This window comes from Triticum urartu, chromosome 1 (genome assembly GCF_003073215.2).
Source record: "Triticum urartu cultivar G1812 chromosome 1, Tu2.1, whole genome shotgun sequence".
In the NCBI taxonomy this organism is placed as follows: domain Eukaryota; kingdom Viridiplantae; phylum Streptophyta; class Magnoliopsida; order Poales; family Poaceae; genus Triticum; species Triticum urartu.
In genome coordinates, this window is record NC_053022.1 from 263,857,910 (window position 1) to 263,883,242 (window position 25,333).

At 44.5% G+C, this 25,333-nt stretch overlaps 1 protein-coding gene across 1 annotated transcript; it reads left to right on the forward strand.

Moving 5' to 3' along the window:
* Window positions 1-15,996: 15,996 nt before the first annotated feature.
* Window positions 15,997-24,780, forward strand: LOC125506954 (protein TIC110, chloroplastic-like). The gene is made up of 11 exons (XM_048671664.1): window positions 15,997-16,525; window positions 16,735-16,794; window positions 20,200-20,323; window positions 20,459-20,491; window positions 20,580-20,678; window positions 21,357-21,423; window positions 21,611-21,675; window positions 22,473-22,567; window positions 23,248-23,372; window positions 23,458-23,558; window positions 24,550-24,780. Exons 1-11 carry the CDS (start codon window positions 16,062-16,064, stop codon window positions 24,655-24,657), a joined length of 1,341 nt encoding a protein of 446 aa, XP_048527621.1. The 5' UTR covers window positions 15,997-16,061; the 3' UTR covers window positions 24,658-24,780.
* The last annotated feature ends 553 nt before the right edge of the window (window positions 24,781-25,333 follow it).

Sequence of the window (25,333 nt, forward strand, 5' to 3'; positions counted from 1 at the left end):
GTATCATCAAGAAGTGATCCTGGACTACCTACGTCAAGCATAACTCCAACAACCGTGTTCACTTCCCGGACTCCGCCGGAAAGAGACCATCACGGTTACACACGCGGTTGATGTATTTTAATTAAGGTCGACTTCAAGTTTTCTACAACCGGACGTTAACAAATTCCCATCTGCCCATAACTGCGGGCACGGCTTTCGAAAGTTCAAATCCCTGCAGGGTGTCCCAACTTAGCCCACAACAAGCTCTCACGGTCAACGAAGGAATAGACCTCCACCCGAGACGTACCGATCAGGCTCGGTATCCCGGTACAACAAGACATTTCGACAGGGTAAAACTAAACCAGCAATACCGCCCGATGCGCCGACATCCTGATAGGAGCTGCACATATCTCGTTCTCAGGGCAACACCGGATGAGCGCTCCGTACAACTAAAACCAGCCCTCAAGTTTCCCTGAGGTGGCGCTGCAAAGGACTCTAGTTCGGACCAACACTTAGACAAGCACTGGCCCGGGGGGGTTAAAATAAAGATGACCCTCGGGATGCGCGACTCCCAAGGGAAAAAGGCTAGGTGGCAAATGGTAAAACCAATGTTGGGCATTGCTGGAAAAGCTTTACTTAAGGCGAACTGTCAAGGGGTTCCCATTATAGCCCAACCGCGTAAGGGACGCAAAATCCGGGAACATAACACGATATGACGGAAACTAGGGCGGCAAGAGTGGAACAAAACACCAGGCATAAGGCCGAGCCTTCCACCCTTTACCAAGTATATAGATGCATTAATTAAATAAGATATATTGTGATATCCCAACAAATAAACAATGTTCCAACAAGGAACGAACTCCATGTTCCAACAAGGAACAAACTTCAATCTTCACCAGCAACTAACAACGCTATAAGAGGGGCTGAGCAAAGCGGTAACATAGCCAATCAACGATTTGCTAGGACATGGTGGGTTAGAGGTTTGACATGGCAATTGGGAGGCTGACAAGCAAAAGGTAGGCATCGTAGCATTGGCATAGGAAAGAGCGAGCAAACTAGCATAGCAAAGATAGTAGTGATTTCGAGGGTATGATCATCTTGCCTGAGATCCCGCAAGGAAGAAGAACGAGTCCATGAAGAAGACAAACAGACGAAGTTGAACGGATCCTCACAAACTCGACATTAACGGAACCAACCCGAAGAAGCAACACCGGAAAGAAGCAAACAACCACGGTAAACAACCATCACATAATCATGGCATGATGCACAACAAGTATGATGCATGTCCGGTTTAAGTATGCATGGCATGGCAAAGTGCGCAAGCAATCCTACAAATTAAGTGAAGCTCAATATGCATCGGGATGCATATTGACAAAACACCACATCGATTATTTAGTTCTCTCTCGGTTATGTACCCCAACAATATTAAATGTGGATTAACATGGCAAGAGGTGAGGCATAACAAAACTATACTATCTAAACAATTTAAATGGGGCCGGATATAGCAAACAACAAATCTGGTAAATCCCCATATGCATTAGTAAATTAATGCAAACAACAATTTAAGCATTTTAATTATTGTTATCATGATGCGGATGACATGAACAAGTTTATGCAAGTTTGGGAGGGAGAGAGGGATCGAGGGGGAGATCGGGCCAGGGAAACGAGCTAGCTAGGTTAACCATGGGGCGCGGATGGGCCTTGGCCTTGGGCCGGCGCGGGAGGTTGGGAGGCCCAGGCTGCTGGGCTCCTTCTCTCTCTCTCTAATACTCTTTTCCAAACGGAAAATAAAGAGAAAGAAAAAGGAAGAAAAGAAAGGTTAGAGAAAGAGTTGGGCACGGGGATAATTTTCACGGACTCGGAAAAATGTGCACGGTCCGTAAAAATAGAAAAAAGGTCAAGTTGAAAGATTAAATTCAAATTCCTTTGAATTTAATTCAAAAGGTTTGAGCTAGGATAGGTTTTTCGAAGTGCCCAAAAAATGTTGAGAAATTAGGTGGAGCTCCGGAAAATGATGAAAGGACATATGGCAAAGTTAGAGGCCAAGAGTTGAAATAATAAAAGGCTTTGGGATTTTTGCAAGTGTGTTAAGGTAATTCCACATAATTGGAATAATTACTATAGCTCTCTAAATATCGAGAGGATGAGTTGTAAAGAGAATCACCATGTGAATTCCCTCGATTTAAATGGATCAAAGATCCATACAATTTGTTTAGTTGAGTTTTAAAACGGGTTGCATGATGACATGATGCAATGCACATGATGACATGATGAAATGCAACACACAAGCAAATGACCTGGCAACATCAGCGAATAACTGGACGACACCTGGCGCAACGGTCTCGGGGCGTTACATGGTGCCCCCCCTTAAGGGGAGTCCGAATAGGACTAGGGGAGGGGGGCGCGACCCCTCTTTCCCTCTCCCTCTCCCTCTCATTCCTTCTTCTCCTACTTGGACTAGGAAAGGGGGGACCGATTCCTACTTGGAGTAGGATTCCCCCCCCCTTGGGCGCGCCCCCATAGGACCGGCGGGCCTCCTCCTCCCCGCCTTTATATACGGGGGAGGGGGCACCCCATAGACACACAAGTTAATCTAGTCGTGTGCGGTGCCCCCCTCCATAGTTTTACACCTCGGTCATATTGTCGTAGTGCTTAGGCGAAGCCCTGCATCGGTAACTTCATCATCACCGTCACCACGCCATCGTGCTGACGAAACTCTCCCTCGGCCTCAACTGGATCAAGAGTTCGAGGGATGTCACCAAGATGAACGTGTGTAGATCGCGGAGGTGTCGTGCGTTCGGTACTTGATCGGTTGGATCGCGAAGACGTTCGACTACATCAAACACGTTACTAAACGCTTCCGCTTTCGGTCTACGAGGGTACGTAGACACACTCTCCCCCTCTTGTTACTATGCATCTCCTAGATAGATCTTGCGTGATCATAGGAATTTTTTTGAAATACTGCATTCCCCAACAAAAATGACTATAAAATGATTATAAAACATCCAAGATTGATAATATAACAACATGGAACAATCAAAAATTATAGATACATTGGAGACGTATCAATAACCATCTCATACATAAACTCATTATCATGACGAAGGTTATACCACATCATATGCAAACCTGCAAAACCAAGTTAGATGTCATATAACCGATTTGACAAATTCTAAATACGTGGCTTCTAGGGTTTCCAGATGACACTAGCTACCTACGTACACAATCAAGGTGATAATTCTTGTTGCTAAATTAACTTTCGGGGTGTGTGAGGGAAAAGACTTAATTAAAAATCTCTAGCCCCACACTAAACTTCGTCGATTACGCATGACCCCCTAGAAGATTGTTCATCTTCATCACTCTCTTGTGTTTGCAATGGTTCACTATTCTTGACTATGATGAAGCCCAAAGAACTATTAACAGATCGTCAACAACTAGAGCCGATCGATTGTCACAACTTTGTACAAACCACATCATGCCGCCAATGAACTGGACCGAAGCAACACCTGAGGGAAGCATAGAAAGAACATTAAACCCTCACATACACATGTGATCTAGATCGAAACCTGCATCCATTCATAGAACTGCTCATGATGCCATTGTTGGGAAACGCAATAGAAAAACAAAAACAATTCTCCCTACGATCACCCAGGAACAATACAGAGACGCATAAACGGTTTGGATCACGATCGTTATCGACTCTGAGTAGCAGCAGAAGTAGACGAGTCGGTGTAGATTGTACTTGGAGTACCTCAATCCCATGAAACCGCCACGAACGATCCCTCGAACAGAAGACTGAAAGCATGACCTTTCTACTTGGTTGCAAGCGTATGGTCTCCATGATCCGGCAGCGCTTCGCCGTCTAGAGCTAATCGTCACCGGAGAATTAAAGGGAGGAGATTAGAGCCACATTGGTCTTCTAATTATGAGGATTATAGGATCTAGGTCAGGCTCTAATTGATCATCTAGGACCAACTAGAACTAGAGGAGGCTCCAAAACTTGTACATCCAAATAGCACAAAAGCCTCTGGTATATATATAGGTTGGGGGAGAGGAGGGGCTGCCACACAAGGAGGGAAACCCCTCCTTGGTGCGCTGGCCAAAGGGGGGAGGAGGATTACTCCCCCACTCCAATTCGGCCTCCCCATTGGAAAAGTGGGGCGCCTCCCTATTGGGCCACGGTGACCCAATTCTCCTTCCACCACTTGGCCTTTTAAGCCCCCTTGATATTAAATTAAATATAAAAGCCTCCTAACAATTATTAGAGTCTTTTTTATCAATTTAACATCATTGGAAACATTTTACACCTATATATTATTTATCAGGAATAGCCGGTATTGCCCGATAAACTCCGAAACCCTTACGGTGACCTCTGAAACGCTTCCGATTCCTCTCAAAACTATTTTGAATATTAATGAAACAATTCCACAAATAAATTCCCGATACTCTCATCCTACTAACACTAAACATGTCATGATTACCTTAAGCTTGTGACCTCATAGGTTCGGTAAAACATATACATGAACAAAACCCCTTCCCTCAGTGACCGATAGTAGAACCGTGGACGCCCATATTGATCCCTATGATTACACTAATGGAATTCAAGTGAACCTTTGGTTATCATGTGATGTTCCCCTTGCTTCACAATTCTTTACAAAATCCGAGATGCATCGGTATCCTCCTGATGTTGGGTTTCGTAGTAATTTCAAAAAAATTCCTACGCACACGCAAGATCATGTGATGCATAGCAACGAGAGGGGAGAGTGTTGTCTACGTACCCACGCAGACCGACTGCGGAAGCGTTGACGCAACGTAGAGGAAGTAGTCGTACGTCTTCACGATCCAACCGATCAAGCACCGAAACTACGGCACCTCCGAGTTCGAGCACACGTTCAGCTCGATGACGATCCCCGGACTCCGATCCAGCAAAGTGTCGGGGAAGAGTTCCGTCAGCACGACGGCGTGGTGACAATCTTGATGTACTACGGCAGCAGGGCTTCGCCTAAACTCCGCTACAGTATTATTGAGGACTATGGTGGCCGGGGGCACTGCACACGGCTAAGGAATAGATCACGTGGATCAACTTATCTGTTCTAGGGTGCCTCTACCTCAGTATATAAAGGACCAAAGGGGGGAGGCTGGCCGGCCACAAGGGGCGCACCAGGAGAGTCCTACTCCCTCCGGGAGTAGGATTCCCCCCCCCCCCCAATCCTAGTTGGAATAGGATTCCTTGAGGGGGGAAAGAGAGAGAGAGGGGGCCGGCCACCTCTCCTAGTCCTAATAGGACTAGGGAAAGGGGGGAGGCGCACAGCCACCTTGGGCTGCCCCTTTCTCCTTTCCACTAAAGCCCACTAAGGCCCATCTAGCTCCCGGGGGGTTCCGGTAACCTCCCGGTACTCCGGTAAAATCCCGATTTCACCCGGAACACTTCCGATATCCAAACATATGCTTCCAATATATCAATCATTACGTCTCGACCATTTCGAGACTCCTCGTCATGTCCATGATCACATCCGGGACTCCGAACAACCTTCGGTACATCAAAATGCATAAACTCATAATATAACTGTCATCGTAACCTTAAGCGTGCGGACCCTACGGGTTCGAGAATAATGTAGACATGGCCGAGACATGTCTCCGGTCAATAACCAATAGCGGGACCTGGATGCCCATATTGGCTCCTACATATTCTACGAAGATCTTTATCGGTCAGACCGCATAACAACATACGTTGTTCCCTTTGTCATCGGTATGTTACTTGCCCGAGATTTGATCGTCGGTATCCCATACCTAGTTCAATCTCGTTACCGGAAAGTCTCTTTACTCGTTCCGTAATACATCATCCCGCAACTAACTCATTAGTTGCAATGCTTGCAAGGCTTATGTGATGTGCATTATCGAGAGGGCCCAGAGATACCTCTCCGACAATCGGAGTGCCAAATCCTAATCTCGAAATACGCCAACCCAACATGTACCTTTGGAGACACCTGTAGTACTCCTTTATAATCACCCAGTTACGTTGTGACATTTGGTAGTACCCAGAGTGTTCCTCCGGTAAACGAGAGTTGCATAATCTCATAGTTATAGGAACATGTATAAGTCATGAAGAAAGCAATAGCAACATACTAAACGATCGGGTGCTAAGCTAATGGAATGGGTCATGTCAATCAGATCATTCAACTAATGATGTGACCTCGTTAATCAAATAACAACACTTTGTTCATGGTTAGGAAACATAACCATCTTTGATTAACGAGCTAGTCAAGTAGAGGCATACTAGTGACACTAAGTTTGTCTATGTATTCACACATGTATTATGTTTCCGGTTAATACAATTCTAGCATGAATAATAAACATTTATCATGATATAAGGAAATAAATAATAACTTTATTATTACCTCTAGGGCATATTTCCTTCAGTCTCCCACTTGCACTAGAGTCAATAATCTAGATTATACTGTAATGATTCTAACACCCATGGAGCCTTGGTGCTGATCATGTTTTGCTCGTGGAAGAGGCTTAGTCAACGGGTCTGCAACATTCAGATCCGTATGTATCTTGCAAATTTCTATGTCTCCCACCTGGACTAGATCCCGGATGGAGTTGAAGCGTCTCTTGATGTGCTTGGTCCTTTTGTGAAATCTGGATTCCTTTGCTAAGGCAATTGCACCAGTATTGTCACAAAAGATTTTCATTGGACCCGATGCACTAGGTATGACACCTAGATCGGATATGAACTCCTTCATCCAGACTCCTTCGTTCGCTGCTTCCGAAGCAGCTATGTACTCCGCTTCATATGTAGATCCCGCTACGACGCTTTGTTTAGAACTGCACCAACTGACAGCTCCACCATTTAATGTAAATACGTATCCGGTTTGCGATTTAGAATCGTCCGGATCAGTGTCAAAGCTTGCATCAACGTAACCATTTACGACGAGCTCTTTGTCACCTCCATATACGAGAAACATATCCTTAGTCCTTTTCAGGTATTTCAGGATGTTCTTGACCACTGTCCAGTGATCCACTCCTGGATTACTTTGGTACCTCCCTGCTAAACTTATTGCAAGGCACACATCAGGTCTGGTACACAGCATTGCATACATGATAGAGCCTATGGCTGAAGCATAGGGAACATCTTTCATTTTCTCTCTATCTTCTGCAGTGGTCGGGCATTGAGTTTTACTCAACTTCACACCTTGTAACACAGGCAAGAACCCTTTCTTTGCTTGATCCATTTTGAACTTCTTCAAAACTTTGTCAAGGTATGTGCTTTGTGAAAGTCCAATTAAGCGTCTTGACCTATCTCTATAGATCTTAATGCCTAATATGTAAGCAGCTTCACTGAGATCTTTCATTGAAAAACTCTTATTCAAGTATCCCTTTATGCTATCCAGAAATTCTATATCATTTCCAATTAGTAATATGTCATCCACATATAATATCAGAAATGCTACAGAGCTCCCACTCACTTTCTTGTAAATACAGGCTTCTCCGAAAGTCTATATAAAACCAAATGCTTTGATCACACTATCAAAGCGTTTATTCCAACTCCGAGAGGCTTGCACCAGTCCATAAATGGATCGCTGGAGCTTGCACACTTTGTTAGCTCCCTTTGGATCGACAAAACCTTCCGGTTGCATCATATACAACTCTTCTTCCAGAAATCCATTCAGGAATGCAGTTTTGACATCCATCTGCCAAATTTCATAATCATAAAATGCGGCAATCGCTAACATGATTCGGACAGACTTAAGCATCGCTACAGGTGAGAAAGTCTCATCGTAGTCAACCCCTTGAACTTGTCGAAAACCTTTCGCGACAAGTCGAGCTTTGTAGACAGTAACATTACCATCAGCGTCAGTCTTCTTCTTGAAGATCCATTTATTCTCAATTGCTTGCCGATCATTGGGCAAGTCAACCAAAGTCCATACTTTGTTCTCATACATGGATCCCATCTCAGATTTCATGGCTTCAAGCCACTTTGCGGAATCTGGGCTCACCATCGCTTCTTCATAGTTCGTAGGTTCATCATGATCTAGTAGCATGACTTCCAGAACAGGATTACCGTACCACTCTGGTGCGGATCTTACTCTGGTTGATCTACGAGGTTCAGTAGTATCTTGATCTGAAGTCTCATGATCATTATCATTAGCTTCCTCATTAACTGGTGTAGGTGTCACTGAAACAGTTTTCTGTGATGTACTACTTTCCAGTAAGGGAGCAGGTACAGTTACCTCATCAAGTTCTACTTTCCTCCCACTCACTTCTTTCGAGAGAAACTCCTTCTCTAGAAAGGATCCATTCTTAGCAACGAATGTCTTGCCTTCGGATATGTGATTGAAGGTGTACCCAACAGTCTCCTTTGGGTATCCTATGAAGACACATTTCTCTGATTTGGGTTCGAGCTTATCAGGTTGAAGCTTTTTCACATAAGCATCGCAACCCCAAACTTTAAGAAACGACAACTTTGGTTTCTTGCCAAACCATAGTTCATAAGGTGTCGTCTCAACGGATTTTGATGGTGCCCTATTTAATGTGAATGCGGCCGTCTCTAAAGCATAACCCCAAAAACGATAGCGGTAAATCTGTAAGAGACATCATAGATCGCACCATATCTAGTAAAGTACGATTACGACGTTCGGACACACCATTACGCTGTGGTGTTCCGGGTGGCGTGAGTTGCGAAACTATTCCACAGTTTTTCAAATGTACACCAAACTCGTAACTCAAATATTCTCCTCCACGATCAGATCGTAGAAACTTTATTTTCTTGTTACGATGATTTTCAACTTCACTCTAAAATTCTTTGAACTTTTCAAATGTTTCAGACTTATGTTTCATTAAGTAGATATACCCATATCTGCTTAAATCATCTGTGAAGGTGAGAAAATAACGATATCCGCCACGAGCCTCAATATTCATCGGACCACATACATCGGTATGTATGATTTCTAACAAATCTGTTGCTCTCTCCATAGTACCGGAGAACGGTGTTTTAGTCATCTTGCCCATGAGGCACGGTTCGCAAGTACCAAGTGATTCATAATCAAGTGGTTCCAAAAGTCCATCAGTATGGAGTTTCTTCATGCGCTTTACACTGATATGACCTAAACGACAGTGCCACAAATAAGTTGCACTTTCATTATCAACTCTGCATCTTTTGGCTTCAACATTATGAATATGTGTATCACTACTATCGAGATTCAATAAGAATAGACCACTCTTCAAGGGTGCATGACCATAAAAGATATTACTCATATAAATAGAACAACCATTATTCTCTGATTTAAATGAATAACCGTCTCGCATTAAACAAGATCCAGATATAATGTTCATGCTCAACGCTGGCACCAAATAACAATTATTTAGGTCTAATATTAATCCCGAAGGTAGATGTAGAGGTAGCGTGCCGACCGCGATCACATCAACTTTGGAACCGTTTCCCACGCGCATCGTCACCTCGTCCTTTGCCAGTGCCCGCTTATTCCGTATTCCCTGTTTCGAGTTGCAAATATTAGCAACAGAACCAGTATCAAATACCCAGGTGCTACTGCGAGCTCTAGTAAGGTACACATCAATAACATGTATATCACATATACCTTTGTTCACCTTGCCATCCTTCTTATCCGCCAAATACTTGGGGCAGTTCCGCTTCCAATGACCAGTCTGCTTGCAGTAGAAGCACTCAGTTTCAGGCTTAGGTCCAGACTTGGGTTTCTTCTCCTGAGCAGCAACTTGCTTGCTGTTCTTCTTGAAGTTCCCCTTCTTCTTCCCTTTGCCCTTTTTCTTGAAACTAGTGGTCTTGTTAACCATCAACACTTGATGCTCCTTCTTGATTTCTACCTCCGCAGCTTTCAGCATTCCGAAGAGCTCGGGAATAGTCTTGTTCATCCCTTGCATATTATAGTTCATCACGAAGCTCTTGTAGCTTGGTGGCAGTGATTGGAGAATTCTGTCAATGACACAATCATCCGGAAGATTAACTCCCAATTGAATCAAGTGATTATTATACCCAGACATTTTGAGTATATGCTCACTGACAGAATTGTTCTCCTCCATCTTGCAGCTATAGAACTTATTGGAGACTTCATATCTCTCAATCCAGGCATTTGCTTGAAATATTAACTTCAACTCCTAGAACATCTCATATGCTCCATGACATTCAAAACGTCGTTGAAGTCCCGATTCTAAGCCGTAAAGCATGGCACACTGAACTATCGAGTAGTCATCAGCTTTGCTCTGCCAGACGTTCATAACATCCGGCGTTGCTCCTGCAGCAGGCCTGGCACCCAGCGGTGCTTCCAGGACGTAATTCTTCTGTGCAGCAATGAGGATGATCCTCAAGTTACGGACCCAGTCCGTATAATTGCTACCATCATCTTTCAACTTTGCTTTCTCAAGGAACGCATTAAAATTCAACGGAACAACAGCACGAGCCATCTATCTACAATCAACATAAACAAGCAAGATACTATCAGGTACTAAGTTCATGATAAGTTTAAGTTCAATTAATCAAATTACTTAAGAACTCCCACTTAGATAGACATCCCTCTAATCTTCTAAGTGATTACGTGATCCAAATCAACTAAACCATAACCGATCATCACGTGAGATGGAGTAGTTTTCAATGGTGAACATCGTTATGTTGATCATATGTACTATATGATTCACACTCGACCTTTCGGTCTCCGTGTTCCGAGGCCATATCTTCATATGCTAGGCTCGTCAAATTTAACCTGAGTATTCTGCGTGTGCAAAACTGGCTTGCACCCGTTGTAGATGGACGTAGAGCTTATCACACCCGATCATCACGTGGTGTCTGGGCACGACGAACTTTGGCAACGGTGCATACTCAGGGAGAACACTTCTTGATAATTTAGTGAGAGATCATCTTATAATGCTACCGTCAATCAAAGCAAGATAAGATGCATAAAAGGATAAACATCTCACGCAATCAATATAAGTGATATGATATGGCCATCATCATCTTGTGCTTGTGATCTCCATCTCCGAAGCACCGTTATGATCACCATCGTCACCGGCGCGACACCTTGATCTCCATCGTAGCATCGTTGTCGTCTCGCCAATCTTATGCTTCCACGACTATCACTACCGTTTAGTAATAAAGTAAAGCATTACATCGCGATTGCATTTCATACAATAAAGCGACAACCATATGGCGCCTGCCAGTTGCCGATAACTCGGTTACAAAACATGATCATCTCATACAATAAAATTCAGCATCATGCCTTGACCATATCACATCACAACATGCCCTGCAAAAACAAGTTAGACGTCCTCTACTTTGTTGTTGCAAGTTTTACGTGGCTGCTACGGGCTTAAGCAAGAACCAATCTCACCTACGCATCAAAACCACAAAAATAGTTTGTCAAATAGACTCCGTTTTAACCTTCGCAAGGACCGGGCGTAGCCACACTTGGTTCAACTAAAGTTGGAGAGACAGTCGCCCGCAAGCCACCTATGTGCAAGGCACGTCGGGGGAACCGGTCTCGCGTAAGCGTACGCGTAATGTTGGTCCGGGTCGTCTCGTCCAACAATGCCGCCGAACCAAAGTATGACATGCTGGTAGGCAGTATGACTTATATCGCCCACAACTCACTTGTGTTCTACTCGTCCATATAACATCAACATAAATAACCTAGGCTCGGATGCCACTGTTGGGTTTCATAGTAATTTCAAAAAAAATCCTACGCACACGCAAGATCATGTGATGCATAGCAACGAGAGGGGAGAGTGTTGTCTACGTACCCACGCAGATCGACTGCGGAAGCGTTGATGCAACGTAGAGGAAGTAGTCGTACGTCTTCACGATCCAACCGATCAAGCACCGAAACTACGGCACCTCCGAGTTCGAGCACACGTTCAGCTCGATGACGATCCCCGGACTCCGATCCAGCAAAGTGTCGGGGAAGAGTTCTGTCAGCACGACGGCGTGGTGACGATCTTGATGTACTACAGCAGCAGGGCTTCGCCTAAACTCCGCTACAGTATTATCGAGGACTATGGTGGCTGGGGGCACCGCACACGGCTAAGGAATAGATCACGTGGATCAACTTATCTGTTCTAGGGTGCCTCTACCTCAGTATATAAAGGACCAAAGGGGGGAGGCTGGCCGGCCACAAGGGGCGCGCCAGGAGAGTCCTACTCCCTCCGGGAGTAGGATTCCCCCCCCCCCTCAATCCTAGTTGGAATAGGATTCCTTGAGGGGGGAAAGAGAGAGAGGGGGCCGGCCACCTCTCCTAGTCCTAATAGGACTAGGGGAAGGGGGGAGGCGCACAGCCACCTTGGGCTGCCCCTTTCTCCTTTCCACTAAAGCCCACTAAGGCCCATCTAGCTCCCGGGGGGTTCCGGTAACCTCCCGGTACTCCGGTAAAATCCCGATTTCACCCGGAACACTTCCGATATCCAAACATAGGCTTCCAATATATCAATCTTTACGTCTCGACCATTTCGAGACTCCTCGTCATGTCCGTGATCACATCCGGGACTCCGAACAACCTTTGGTACATCAAAATGCATAAACTCATAATATAACTGTCATCGTAACCTTAAGCGTGCGGACCCTACGGGTTCGAGAACAATGTAGACATGACCGAGACATGTCTCCGGTCAATAACCAATAGCGGGACCTGGATGCCCATATTGGCTCCTACATATTCTACGAAGATCTTTATCGGTCAGACCGCATAACAACATACGTTGTTCCCTTTGTCATCGGTATGTTACTTGCCCGAGATTCGATCGTCGGTATCCCATACCTAGTTCAATCTCGTTACCGGCAAATCTCTTTACTCGTTCCGTAATACATCATCCCGCAACTAACTCATTAGTTGCAATGCTTGCAAGGCTTATGTGATGTGCATTACCGAGAGGGCCCAGAGATACCTCTCCGACAATCGGAGTGACAAATCCTAATCTCGAAATACGCCAACCCAACATGTACCTTTGGAGACACCTGTAGTACTCCTTTATAATCACCCAGTTACGTTGTGACGTTTGGTAGTACCCAAAGTGTTCCTCCGGTAAACGGGAGTTGCATAATCTCATAGTTATAGGAACATGTATAAGTCATGAAGAAAGCAATAGCAACATACTAAACGATCGGGTGCTAAGCTAATGGAATGGGTCATGTCAATCAGATCATTCAACTAATGATGTGACCTCGTTAATCAAATAACAACACTTTGTTCATGGTTAGGAAACATAACCATCTTTGATTAACGAGCTAGTCAAGTAAGGCATACTAGTGACACTAAGTTTGTCTATGTATTCACACATGTATTATGTTTCCGGTTAATACAATTCTAGCATGAATAATAAACATTTATCATGATATAAGGAAATAAATAATAACTTTATTATTGCCTCTAGGGCATATTTCCTTCACCTGAGTCATACACATGCTCACTATACCATCATCCTTGTTATAGGTTTTGTTCTTCTTTCTCATTAAAGCGTTCCGGCATCCTCGTGACATAGTGACCTGTGTCTGGCCAGACGATGATGGATGTTGTCACACCAAGAGGGCCCTAAGAATATCTCTCCATCATCGGCGGAGAAAATTCCACTCTCGAGCTATCTAGTCCCTTGTCAAACTTTTTGATTAACCTGTAAGTTGACGTTATGATCACTGTGCTACAGATGACGTTTGAGCAACCACAAAGTCCACCGTACGGTATTAAGTGACTACGATACTCTCATGGTCGTCTAAGGAACTAAAACACATGTCAACACTTCATGTTATAACAATTGATTTCAAACGATATTATCTCAAAGTATAACAAACAAGTTTGGGTCGATTCAATATGATCGTTCTTCTAACATTATAGTCTCAATGTTGGTTTAGGATTATCGTTACACTTAGCGATATCCTAAGATCCGGAAAACATGATCACCAACAATACTTGAGCCGGTCTTAGAGGCAAGACAAGTAGTGTATTTATTGTTTATCATCCGATTCGTGCATATGAGTTTTTCACTGAATCGCATATTTCAGAATCATAACAGTTATAACATGAAATATGAACTCTTAATTATGAAAATGGAAATATAATAATATTATATTATTCCCTCTAGGGCATATTTCCGACAATGTGCCAAATCCTCGTGTCAAAAGGATCGGGGGATATAGTTGGTTCATAAGAGTGCCAACTAGGAAAAAAAATAGACTTTGGATGCTCTCATCAAACTTTGTACTAGCAAAATCATGTCTCTGTGTATCATGACAAAGTATGCCTAGGGGGAGGTCAATGAATGATTTGGGATGTAACAATATAACATAAATAGTAGTTGCTTTGTGATGGCACAAAAAGGGCATTTCTTAAAATAGTAAACTAGTATTTTTGTACTTCAAATGAAGTCAGTATTTTTACTAGATGACAACGTGTGTACAAAGATCATTCCCCCAAAGTTTCATAAATTTGTGGAGGACTATAAATAGTTTATATTTGGATTTATGAACCAATAATGGTTATAAAAAGAATATCTATTTTCAAGGAAACGTTGCATTGTACATGAAAATATTTTGTTAGAGCATGATCTAAACCATATACCACATTTAGGGTTTATAGTTTAGGCTTTTAGGTAACAAATGCAATATTTGGATATTACGATATTTCATATTGCCATGCTCTAAACCACATAACATATTGTCTTATTTTGAGTATTTTCATGCCAAATCCAATTCTTTTTTTAGAGTTATAGAAGTGCCTCATAATTACCTAACATGTAACAAATGTTTAGGCTTTTAGGGTTGAGAGTATGTTTTTTAGATATAATTAATAGCATATCCTTGACCATATACCCATAAACCCTATTAACATACTATTAAGGGATTTTTTTACTGTTGGTAAAAAACATTATGTCAAAGTTCCAGGAGTGCCCAACCATTACATAACCTAACAAAGCAAACTAAGCTTCACTACATCTGATACAGAAGGATACCGGAGGGTTATAGTGATTCAAACTGGATATCTGATGCTCATTGGTTAAGGTCATAAGTGATTATGTATTTACACTTGATGATGACATTGTTTTCTTGAAGTCCGGCAAGCAAACCATCATAACAAAGTGAACGATGGAAGCATAACTGGTAACATTAGATACCATCACCGTTGAAGAAGAGTGACCTTGTGAACTTTTGATTACATGCCACCCGGTTTCAGAGCTTTGTGTCATCTACCACTTTTTCATCTCACTTTGCGACGTACACCCATGAAATGTGGTAACATGCATTCAAAACCACGCCTCTTTTGAACCCGTAGGTGATCACGTTTTTGGGAAGCGCTCTTGGGCAATTACTGGCTTCTTCTGCAACGTGGTTGCGCACGACTACTCCCAACAACAACCACTCCCTCGACGTCGAAGTTCGTTTTGATGACATGGCTTTTGATGATACTGCAAACACATCTTCTTACACCACATCATATGTGTTTGTATCCCTTTGTCACGGATTATGGGTCACCGCGATTGCAATCTGACACAAACAAGTTATTGACATCACATCACATCGCATGTTTAGCTTTCCAAATCTATTATAAAAGTTCAACGGGAGTACAAAGCATCTCAAACATAATAAAAATTACATGGAGATTCCGAGACCACATAGCGACTACTACTGCCGCCAGAACGAGCTAAAGACACGCTGCTGTCACCGCTCCTCCACCAGAGCCAGCTTGATCTTGTCGATGACATCACATGGTTAGTTTGATTGGTATTTTCTCTAGTCAAATAATCATGTCTATTGTATTGATCATGTTTTATCCACTGCATTTTCAGATTAATTTAATGAAAAATATGAGTATATTCACCAATAAATAAATACTCCTCCTACTAATAAGAAAAGAAGTATGTGAACTGCATAAGGTACGGAGTAGTGGCATATCGGACACATATTGCCTGGCCCCGAGCCTCCAAATCCGCGAGCCGCACCTCGAAGCCGCAAACTCACCCATCGTTCCATCTATTCAACCGCGCAACCATATGATGTTGCTAGGCTCCGCTCATGGAAACACACCGCCACCATATATTTTCCCGGGCAGCCGTGATCGCCCAAGCTAGCAATGGAGCTCTCACTCGTCTCCGCCAAGGCCTCACCCCGCGCCGCCGCGGCCGCCGTCTCCTCCTCCCCGCTCCTCCCCTCCGCCACGCGGAGCCGCCCCCGCGGCCGGCGGTTCCGCTGCGTCGCCGCGGCGTCCAAGGGGGAGGAGGTGTTCGGCGGCCGGAAGGAGCTCACGGGCGTGCAGCCGCTGGTGGAGGCATTGCCGCCCGCGGGGCGGGCGGTGTTGGAGCTCGCGGTCGTTGCCGCGGCGGCGGCGGGGGGGTACAGCCTCGGGACACGCTACGGCGGCACGCGGACCACGGCCGTCGCGGGCGCGGCCGTGCTCGGGGCGGCCACCCTTGCGGGGGCCGCCGCTGTGAACTCCGTCGTGCCGGGGGTCGCCGCCGTGGGGCTCCACAACTACGTCGCAGGCTCTGACGACCCCACCGCGCTGGAGGCTAGTGAGGTGGCGGCCATCGCGAGCAAGTGAGTCTGGAATGCCGCCCAATAGTTGCTGCATTGGTTTTGCTCTTCACTTGTCTGTATTAGCGGCCGTGTAATTACACCAAGTTTCTTCTTCTTCTTCCAAAAAAAACATTTTCTTAAGTGTTTTTAGTCCAGTTTTGAAACTTGAATTCTTTGTTAGCACACAAGATGGAGTTAGTCCATTATCTTATCCTTTTATTTTGTTTCAGATATGGAGTCAGTACACAAGATGCAGCATTCAAATCAGAGCTCTGTGACCTGTATGCCAGGTGAGCCTCCCTCTTGACACCTCTGAAATTGTTCAGTTGTTTTCCACGATTGTGAACATGGTGTGTGCAAGACTACAGATAAATATTGGCTTTAAGTACATCAGTGATTTTTGGTTCAAGGATGCAAGCTTTAACTGCACAATTTTCATAACGGCACTTCTGTTAGCCCAGAACTACTCGCTAGCACCCGAGTACACTGATAAACGACCGGTAGAAGAGCTAAGTGCTACTACTACTTGCGCTCTGCAAACTAGCAAAGCACACACTGTCTAGTGCTGCTCATACACACACGCCCATGGAAGAGAGAAGCTCACGGACACGCTGATTGTTGTGAAGCTCAAATGGATTGGAGTGGAATGGATTTTACAATGCGGGATACAACTCCTTTTATAGGAGCTTTGAGCCGGCTTGCACCGGACGTGTAGCCAGTAAGAAACTACTACACACTTACCCTATCTATTCCTGGTAATTTCCTATCTACTACTAGGAAATCATTACGTACTTGCATGGACAGCTCTAGTCAACTCCAGGTCAAGTTTCTTCCACAGCTAAGGAAGCGACTAGGTGATTTCCATGCAATTGCCGTGAGACAGGGGTGAAGCCCACAATCTCCCCCTCAACCCTGTCGAACGGGTTGGATGTCGACAATCCCGACCTTGTCACGCAGCTCTTGGAACGGGACATGACCAAGTGCCTTCCTCGGGATGTCCGCCTTCTCAGGCTTTGTGTAGCCCGTATGCCCTGCTCGCGCTTTGCCACCAGAGCGAAGACCTCTTGCAAGTCCTCCCCCGTGCGTTGTACTTACCCTTTCGCTACGAGTCGCGCCTTGTGCTTGATGATGGCGCCGTGCTCGTCCTTCTTGATCTTGGGGTGCTGCGGTCGTCCCGCAGGTTCGCCGAGAAGATCCCCCTAGGCGTCGGAACCCGTGTGGAGCGCCAACGTTGGTGTTGGCATTGAACAGGTCCGACCACGCTGTTGGCGGGGACATGAACTGCCCAGCAACCACCTCGCTTGTGGGCGTCGGTCTTGCTGGGGTGATAGTTCCTGACGTCACACTGCCCGAGAATTCCCTTCCCAGGGTCGTCCTATCGGACGTCATGCTACCCAGGAACTCCCTTCCCGTGGATGACTTGTCGGACTTCACATTACCCGGGAACTCCCTTCCCGGGGTCGTTGTGCCGGACGCCGCACTGACAAGAGTGGCTTCTCCTAGGATAGCGGAGTCCTTGTCATTCTTCTCGTCGGACTTGCTTGTAGGGTCTCCCCCGACAGTCGTGAGTCGTGCCACCCGCACGGACTCAACGGACCCTGAGCGCGTCGGGGCTGCGGTGTGGCCGACCACAGAGCACCGTGCCTCCTGCACGGTCTCGACCGTCGCCACCAGCGTGGTCGGCGCGTGTCCGACCAGAGAGTGTCGTGCCTCCCGCATGAACTCGATAGACCCCAAGCACGTCGGGGTCACGGCATGGCCGACTAGAGAGTGTCGCACCTCCTGCACGGCCTCGATAGTCGCCATAGTCACGGTCGAGACCTTGGCGCCCCATGACCGTCTCTTCATCGCCCCTCAGTTGAGGCCTGTCAAAGAGTGTCGTGTCGCCCACACGGGCTTGCAGAACCCCGAGAACCTGGTTGTCGGGGTGTGGCCGACCTGAGAGTGTCGTGCCTCTTGCACGGGCTCACTAGTCGCCAGCATCATGGTTGGGACGTGGCCCACCATATGCGTCGTTGCCGTGCCTCCTGACACGGGCTTCTTGGGTCCCGAGGATGTCGGCGACGCCTTTGCCGTGCCAACTTGCACGGGCTTGTCGGGTCCCAAGGATGTCGGGGCCGCGATTGCCATGCCAACTTGCACGGGCTTGACTAGTGTCACAAGGGACGTGGTTGCCGGGGTGTGGCTCCCCCACACCCGGGTCTTCATCTCCTCCCAATCGTAGTCTCCCGAGAACGTTGTTGTCGGGGAGAGCGCTACCGATGTCGGGAGGGGATTACTTGAAGAGCTCCGTGCCTCCCGCACGGACTTGACGGTTGTCGGCACCATGGTCGCCGGAGGTGCTGCGACCTCCTGCACGGCTTCGATGCTTGTCGGAACCATGGTCTCCGGAGGCGCTGCGCCCTCCTGCATGGTCTCAACGCAAGCCATCATCATTGCTGGCCCATCGTCCTCTTCAGCCTGCACGAGATTTGCCGCGGCTGCGGCATCCTCGTCAGCCATCCTTTTGCGGCACTCACGGGCCCAGTGGCCCTTGATGCTGCAAGATTGGCACTTGTCTCGGTCGTCGTTGCCGGCACCTCGTCCGGCTCCGCCCTGGGTGCGACCACCGCCTCTGCCGGTGTCGCCTCCGTTGCTCAGGGCACCTCCACCACGTCCTTGACGCTTCCTCGCCTCCTACTTCTTCGAGAATAGGAGTTGTTCTCCTCCGAAGATCTCACGGCCGTCCTCAAGGCGGTCCTCGACCACCCGCAACCGGCCCGTGAGCTCCTCGATGGAGAGCTCACTCAGGTCAAGCAAGGTCTCGATGGAGATTGTTACCTGAGCGAAGCGAGGTGGCACGACGCGGAGAAATTTCCGCACGACTCTCGTGGAGTTGTATCCCGCACTGTAAAATCCATTCCACTCCAATCCATTTGAGCTTCACAACAATCGGCGTGTCCGTGAGCTTCTCTCTTCCATGTGCGTGTGTGTATGAGCAGCACTAGACAGTGTGTGCTTTGCTAGTTTGCAGAGCGCAAGTAGTAGTAGCACTTAGCTCTTCCACCGGTCGTTTATCAGTGTACTCGAGTGCTAGCGAGTAGTTCTGGGCTAACAACTTCTGTGTGCACAGGATATTCCCTTGAACTGCTTGTGTATGTTTTGTCAAATAGTTTGATAATTTAACACAAGTTTTTTTTCAAAGCCATCAATTTAATATATAGCTGTTGTTGCCTGTAAAAGGCCTCGGGAAATTTGGTACCTGAAAACATCTTTGGTTCAGAATTTCAGATACAAGTAATTGTTGCTTGAACAAGTTGCTGAGTATTGTAACTCTTAATGGGCCAATGAGGCAATGACAGTTTTAGATGGCATTGTTGGCATTCACCACTCTGCGTGCCCTGTTACCGCCTTTATCCTACTATACAAGCGAGGCTTCTTGCTGTGGCTCTTAGCCACTTACTAATTTCAAGCAACCTATATTGCACAATGCTAGCACACTTGCTTCTTTACTTATATAGGAGTAAATTCAGATTACTTTACTTGGCCCTGTGGTAATGATAAAGCACTTACTTTGCTGCTTTTATACAGCATGCATTTTCCCTTTTAGAAGTAAAATGAAAACATCACCTACATATAGTTCACATCTTGACAATCTGGCCATTGATGAACATTAGCCATTCGCTTATACTTTATCCTATCCATTCTTTCCGCAGCTTTGTTTACTCAGTACTTCCTCCAGGACATGAAGATCTCAAAGGTACTGAGGTTGAAGCTATTAAAAAGTTTAAAAAAGCTCTTGGACTCGATGATGTGGATGCTGCAAATATGCACCTGGCGGTATTGCCTCATGATCCAAGCACTTCTATATCTTAGTATCTATATCAGGTGTTCTTATGACTTTACTCACCATTTTCACATTTACTCTGTTTTCTCCCCATCGCCTTACGCGTCTCACTTTGCTCGCTGTAATAGATTGGTAGACGCTTATACAGAGAGAGACTCGATGTAAGTGACTCTGCTTGGAAGTAATTATGCACAATGGATACCTAAAACTGTTTTCTAATTCTGTTTAACTATGGGAAATATTTCATAGGCATTCCAAAAGTTAATTTTTGTGTCAAATCTTGTCTTCGGAGATGCATCAGACTTCATACTTCCATGGAAACATCTTTTCGGGATCACGGACTATCAGGTACATGAGTATAAGATAATGGTCAATCATTTACCACTATGCATAGCATGCCTCAGTTTTATGACTTCGTCTTATCAAGAAAGCAGAATGCCACCACATTAGGGTATTTTTATAATGTTGCGGTCAAATTTGGCATGTAATTGCTCCCATTTTATTAAATTTGCCACCTTGAGAGGCCTCTCAAATCATGCTTAGCATGCTCATTGCTTAGTTTGTGCCGTTCGTGATGCAAGTCGTGGACGAAGGCCGAAGGTTTTGCCTGGAATTCCAAACTCTCAGTGCCACTAATTTAGGTTACAAGTATTGGAAATGAAATGCTCCTTTCGTCCAACATGCGTGCTAGACTACCAGTCACAAAATATAAAATTGTAATAATAATGAAATCTTTTGCTACAAACATGCCCACATAATTTTGTCATGGCCAATTTACATGTCAAATAAAAATGAAAGTAGTAGTTAAAAGCAAATAGCTTTGTGTTGACGAAGACGAGGACATTGATTTCCTGAAAGGCTGAAACATGTACATATTGCACATTCATATGTCTCACAGACCTTTTTGCTAGTATTTCAGAGCATATCTTTTGAACTTCTCATTCCTAATTACTCTGGTGCAAGTATCTGTATTTCTTCATGTCTTGTTTGACATAGTAGTTGTTCATTGTCATGATATTTTGGCAGATCGATATTGCTATGCGGGAGAATGCCAAAAGTCTGTACGCGTTAGAGCTCAAGTCTATTGGAAGAGGTATCGCTTAAACACGCTCTTCTGTAGGCATTAGTTCCATTCTTAAGTCATATTGTGCTTACAAGGTATAACATTGTCAAGTAGATTAGACTTAGGAAAGATAGAATGGTACCTTCTGTTATCGAACTGATTACATGGTATATTATTTTTTTGCATTTCTCATCTCTGACATATGATATTTCTCTAGGTCTTGACATAGGCACGCTCATTGAAGTGAGGAGAGTACAACTTGCATATAAACTTTTTGATGAGGTAACCCTTTTCTTGTCACAATTTTACTGCTTGATTGGCTTCATTTGCTTTTTCATCTTCACCGATACTTGGGGCATAATATCACTTATCTCCAAATAGCATAAAATCTAAGAATGTACCGTACAATTCGCAAAAAAGGGAAAGGTATGTACTGTGTACACTCGTCAAGAGTTAGGCTGCTAATTTTCTGCAGCAGATTGCAGAATAAGCACAACACATCATACTTCAGCAACCGCAAATTGAGCCTTAGACAACAGGCGACATAAAAGTGATTCAAATATGGGAAACGTTACCTTTCAGCCGGCTGATCGCGCTCTCGCGTCCGCCGCCTCCTTTGCTCGACACTTGGCCATGTGGTTGTGAGTTCAATCGGAGGGAAGGAAGGAGCGGAGGGACGCGGCCTCGTGAGCGTGTTACGTGCTGTCGATTGCCGCTGGTACTCGCGAGAATCGGTCAGCACGGCGGGTTTTTTTTTTTGCAACAAGGACTATGTTGCAATAGCGACGGACACAGCTGCTAGCCGCATATGCTTTTCTTTGCTAAATGTTTCTGCAACAAGGATCCTGTTGCAAAAAGAAATGCAACATTACCTCTGTGGCAAGGTTTCTGCAACATTATCATTGTTGCAAAGATGTCTCTGCAATATTGCCTCTGTTGCAACGGGGAACGACACGTTCAGCCGCTCAATGGAGCGAGATCCGCCGGCCGATGTGTAGCAGCTCCCTTCAAATATTTAATTGTTGTCAATCTAAGCATGTTCTGTTGTAGCATATCTGAATATTTGAATTTTTTTGCAGGTTGCTGCTGACATGTTCAAGGAGCATGCGAAGAAGTTGATTCAAGAAAACATTTCATCTGCTTTATCCATATTGAAGTCCAATACCAGTGCAGGGTATGAGGCCTACTTATCTGCAAAAACCTGCTGACAGAATTTATCATTTGAGACTTTGCACGAAAACCTGGTTTTTTTTACGAGAACATGAAAACTTGAATTGATGTTACCCATAATATAATGCTTTTAGGAAAAAGGGTGTTTCTTATTTAAACTGATGCAGGCTTTTAATTTGTTGTAACTTCGAGTGATATATAATTGAGGAAAGTAGATTGTATGTAGTAATTAGGAACAACATATTTTTCTCCCTTGTTAACAGCCAGAAATCATCCATCACATGCCACCTTCCCCACACATAGGCCAGTCCTGTTCTTATTGGAGTTGCAAGCTTTCAGTGTTGTTTTGTCTATCACAAGCAATAACATATGTACTCAAACCAGTTGATAGAAGTGATTTCCTTTTCGAAAAAAGTTAAATTTGATGGATATTTCTGCCTTCACTACTTGGTGATATTTAACTATTAGTGAGAAAAATGAGCCACTGCATCTGCCTTCCAAGGGAATGTGAGATTATCAACAATATACTTTGTACGAAACTGCATGGGCTTTTCTTGACCAATATTTATCAAATAGATGTTCCCGTTGGAGAAGTGGTCAAGCCATCTGAATCTCTCTATGCATCGATGCAGAACATAAACACTTCTTTGCCTTGATACTAAACCATATGATATCTGATTACAGGAACATTCCCACAGAGGTTATTAATGAGGTGAATAGTATCCTTGCATTCAATAGGTTGCTAACAGTTCTAAGCAAGTTTCCTCAAGGCGAGCGATTTGCACGTGGGCTTGGACCTATCTCGTTAGGTGATTAAAGTTGTAAAGTTTTTTTAATTCATATGTGATTGGTTGGACCTTGCTTAAGATTGGTTATTGTGAATGTCTTGCATAGCTGGAGATTTTGATCATGATAAGATGGTTGGTGATCTAAAGATACTCTATGCGGCCTATACAACAGAAGTACTTTCAGATGGACTTCTTGATGATGAGAAGGTGATTCCACATTCTACGCATTTAGTTAATTAATTTGATGCTCCTTTTGAAATGTTAACCTAAAATAAGGCATCGCTAGTTCTGTAGGCCTATGAAATGACCAATTCGAATAAACACAACTGTTGCGAATTTTCTTGATTTAAGTTGAGTAGGGCTAGTTAGCAAGATGCTGGGAATCTTCAAAATAGTCTGGATTTTGTGTGGACATAATTAATCCATTGAATTTTGAGCATTCCAGACTAGGTAATCTTAGATCAAGTGGTTTATACAGTAAATGATGGTGCTGTAGAAACTGCTGTATGCACACACCGGCTCTATCTTGCACTGTATTTTATATTTCTATATATTTCACAATCTTGATGGTAACTGGTAAGTAATTAGGAGATAATATGTTAGGTGTTGAGCTGTTGTTAAGAAATAATAACGGCTGAAAAATCATGTTTCATTTGTTTGAGTATCAAAGATCATGCCCATTAAGAAACTGCGATAAATTATGCTTACTGTCAAATATAACTGTGAATTATGCCTAGCATTAGATCAGTTAGCTTGAGTTTACATAATCCTACTTGATTAGACCCCCACTTATCACTTGAATAATTCTCTTCTTTTCAAAAGCACTTAAATTGGAGGATATTGTCAATGTGTCAATGACATGTGGCCTCAGCCTCACATGCAATGCTATTTCCTGATGATGCATCTCTGCGATTGTACCAAGCTTATTTCTGTCGGTTATATGGGAGCGCACATGGTAGACTGATTAGCTTTACCCAATTGATCTATCTTCAAACCTTGTTATTGCTGATTGCTACTCAAACTGCAATACAGAACTTGCTAACTTGGTATGTGTATTCAAACGGTTCATGGTTTTGAACTTTTGATTGTTCAAAATCACCTTATGACCGTTCCCATACTTTTTTCTACTGAATATGGTAATGTGTTTTGCGGGGGTAGCACCTTAACAGAAATCTTTCTGTGAATGACAAAAATGCAGCTTGGTCCTTTAAATGAGCTGAGGAATATATTTGGGCTTGGGAAGCGTGAGGCAGAAGCAATCATAGAAGGAGTAATGTCAGATGTTAAATCTCAAGTACCAGCATGAAGCTCGTGCGTGTGCATCGCTACAGAGTAAAAAGTTGTACTGCTATTTGTTCAGGAATACTGTTTTCTTTGTTGCATGGAAATAACCAGAGAGAAAACAATGTCATTCGGAATTGTTGCCTTAGCATTTTGTATTTCTGCCAGTTACCAGGTAAAAGAATTTCGTGAACAGAAAAGAAACATGCCCTTCTGCAGAAACTGCATATACCAATAACCATGTAAACCGTATACATCATACAAGTATAACTAAACCAAACAATTTGTTATGACCGGCCTGACTTGTGGCCGTAGAAGGCCCACGGGCAATCTTAGCCCACAAGTTATCTTAGGTTAATTCGTATGCAAGTTATTTAGGTTATAAATATATGTTGTAAAGACTCTTTTTCAGATTAAGCAATAAGAATATTATCTCTATTGCCCGGCCCCAGAGGAGCCGGAACCCTAGCCGCCCCTGCCTCTTGCGCCGTTGCCGCCATCTTCATCTCCCGCGACGGCGCGGACGCTCATCGCCTCGCCCAGCCCCCTCCTTCCCTTACTGCTTACGCCCTAGGTCTGGTAGGGTACAAGCTCCTACCACAATTGTAATGACTTTTAAGTTTTCCACAACAATTCATGTTCTAACTTGTGATTTCCACCCGTTGTAATAGAAACATGCACTGAAGCGAAAGGGGGACAAC

What these genes read in the sequence shown, in the direction of transcription:
- LOC125506954 (XM_048671664.1), top strand. Translation starts at nt 16,062, where the DNA reads ATGGAGCTCTCACTCGTCTCCGCCAAGGCCTCACCCCGCGCCGCCGCG. An exon ending in CTCTGTGACCTGTATGCCAG is followed by an intron (nt 16,795 to 20,199) that starts GTGAGCCTCCCT and finishes TTCTTTCCGCAG; the next exon opens with CTTTGTTTACTCAGTACTTC. An exon ending in CTGCAAATATGCACCTGGCG is followed by an intron (nt 20,324 to 20,458) that starts GTATTGCCTCAT and finishes TCGCTGTAATAG; the next exon opens with ATTGGTAGACGCTTATACAG.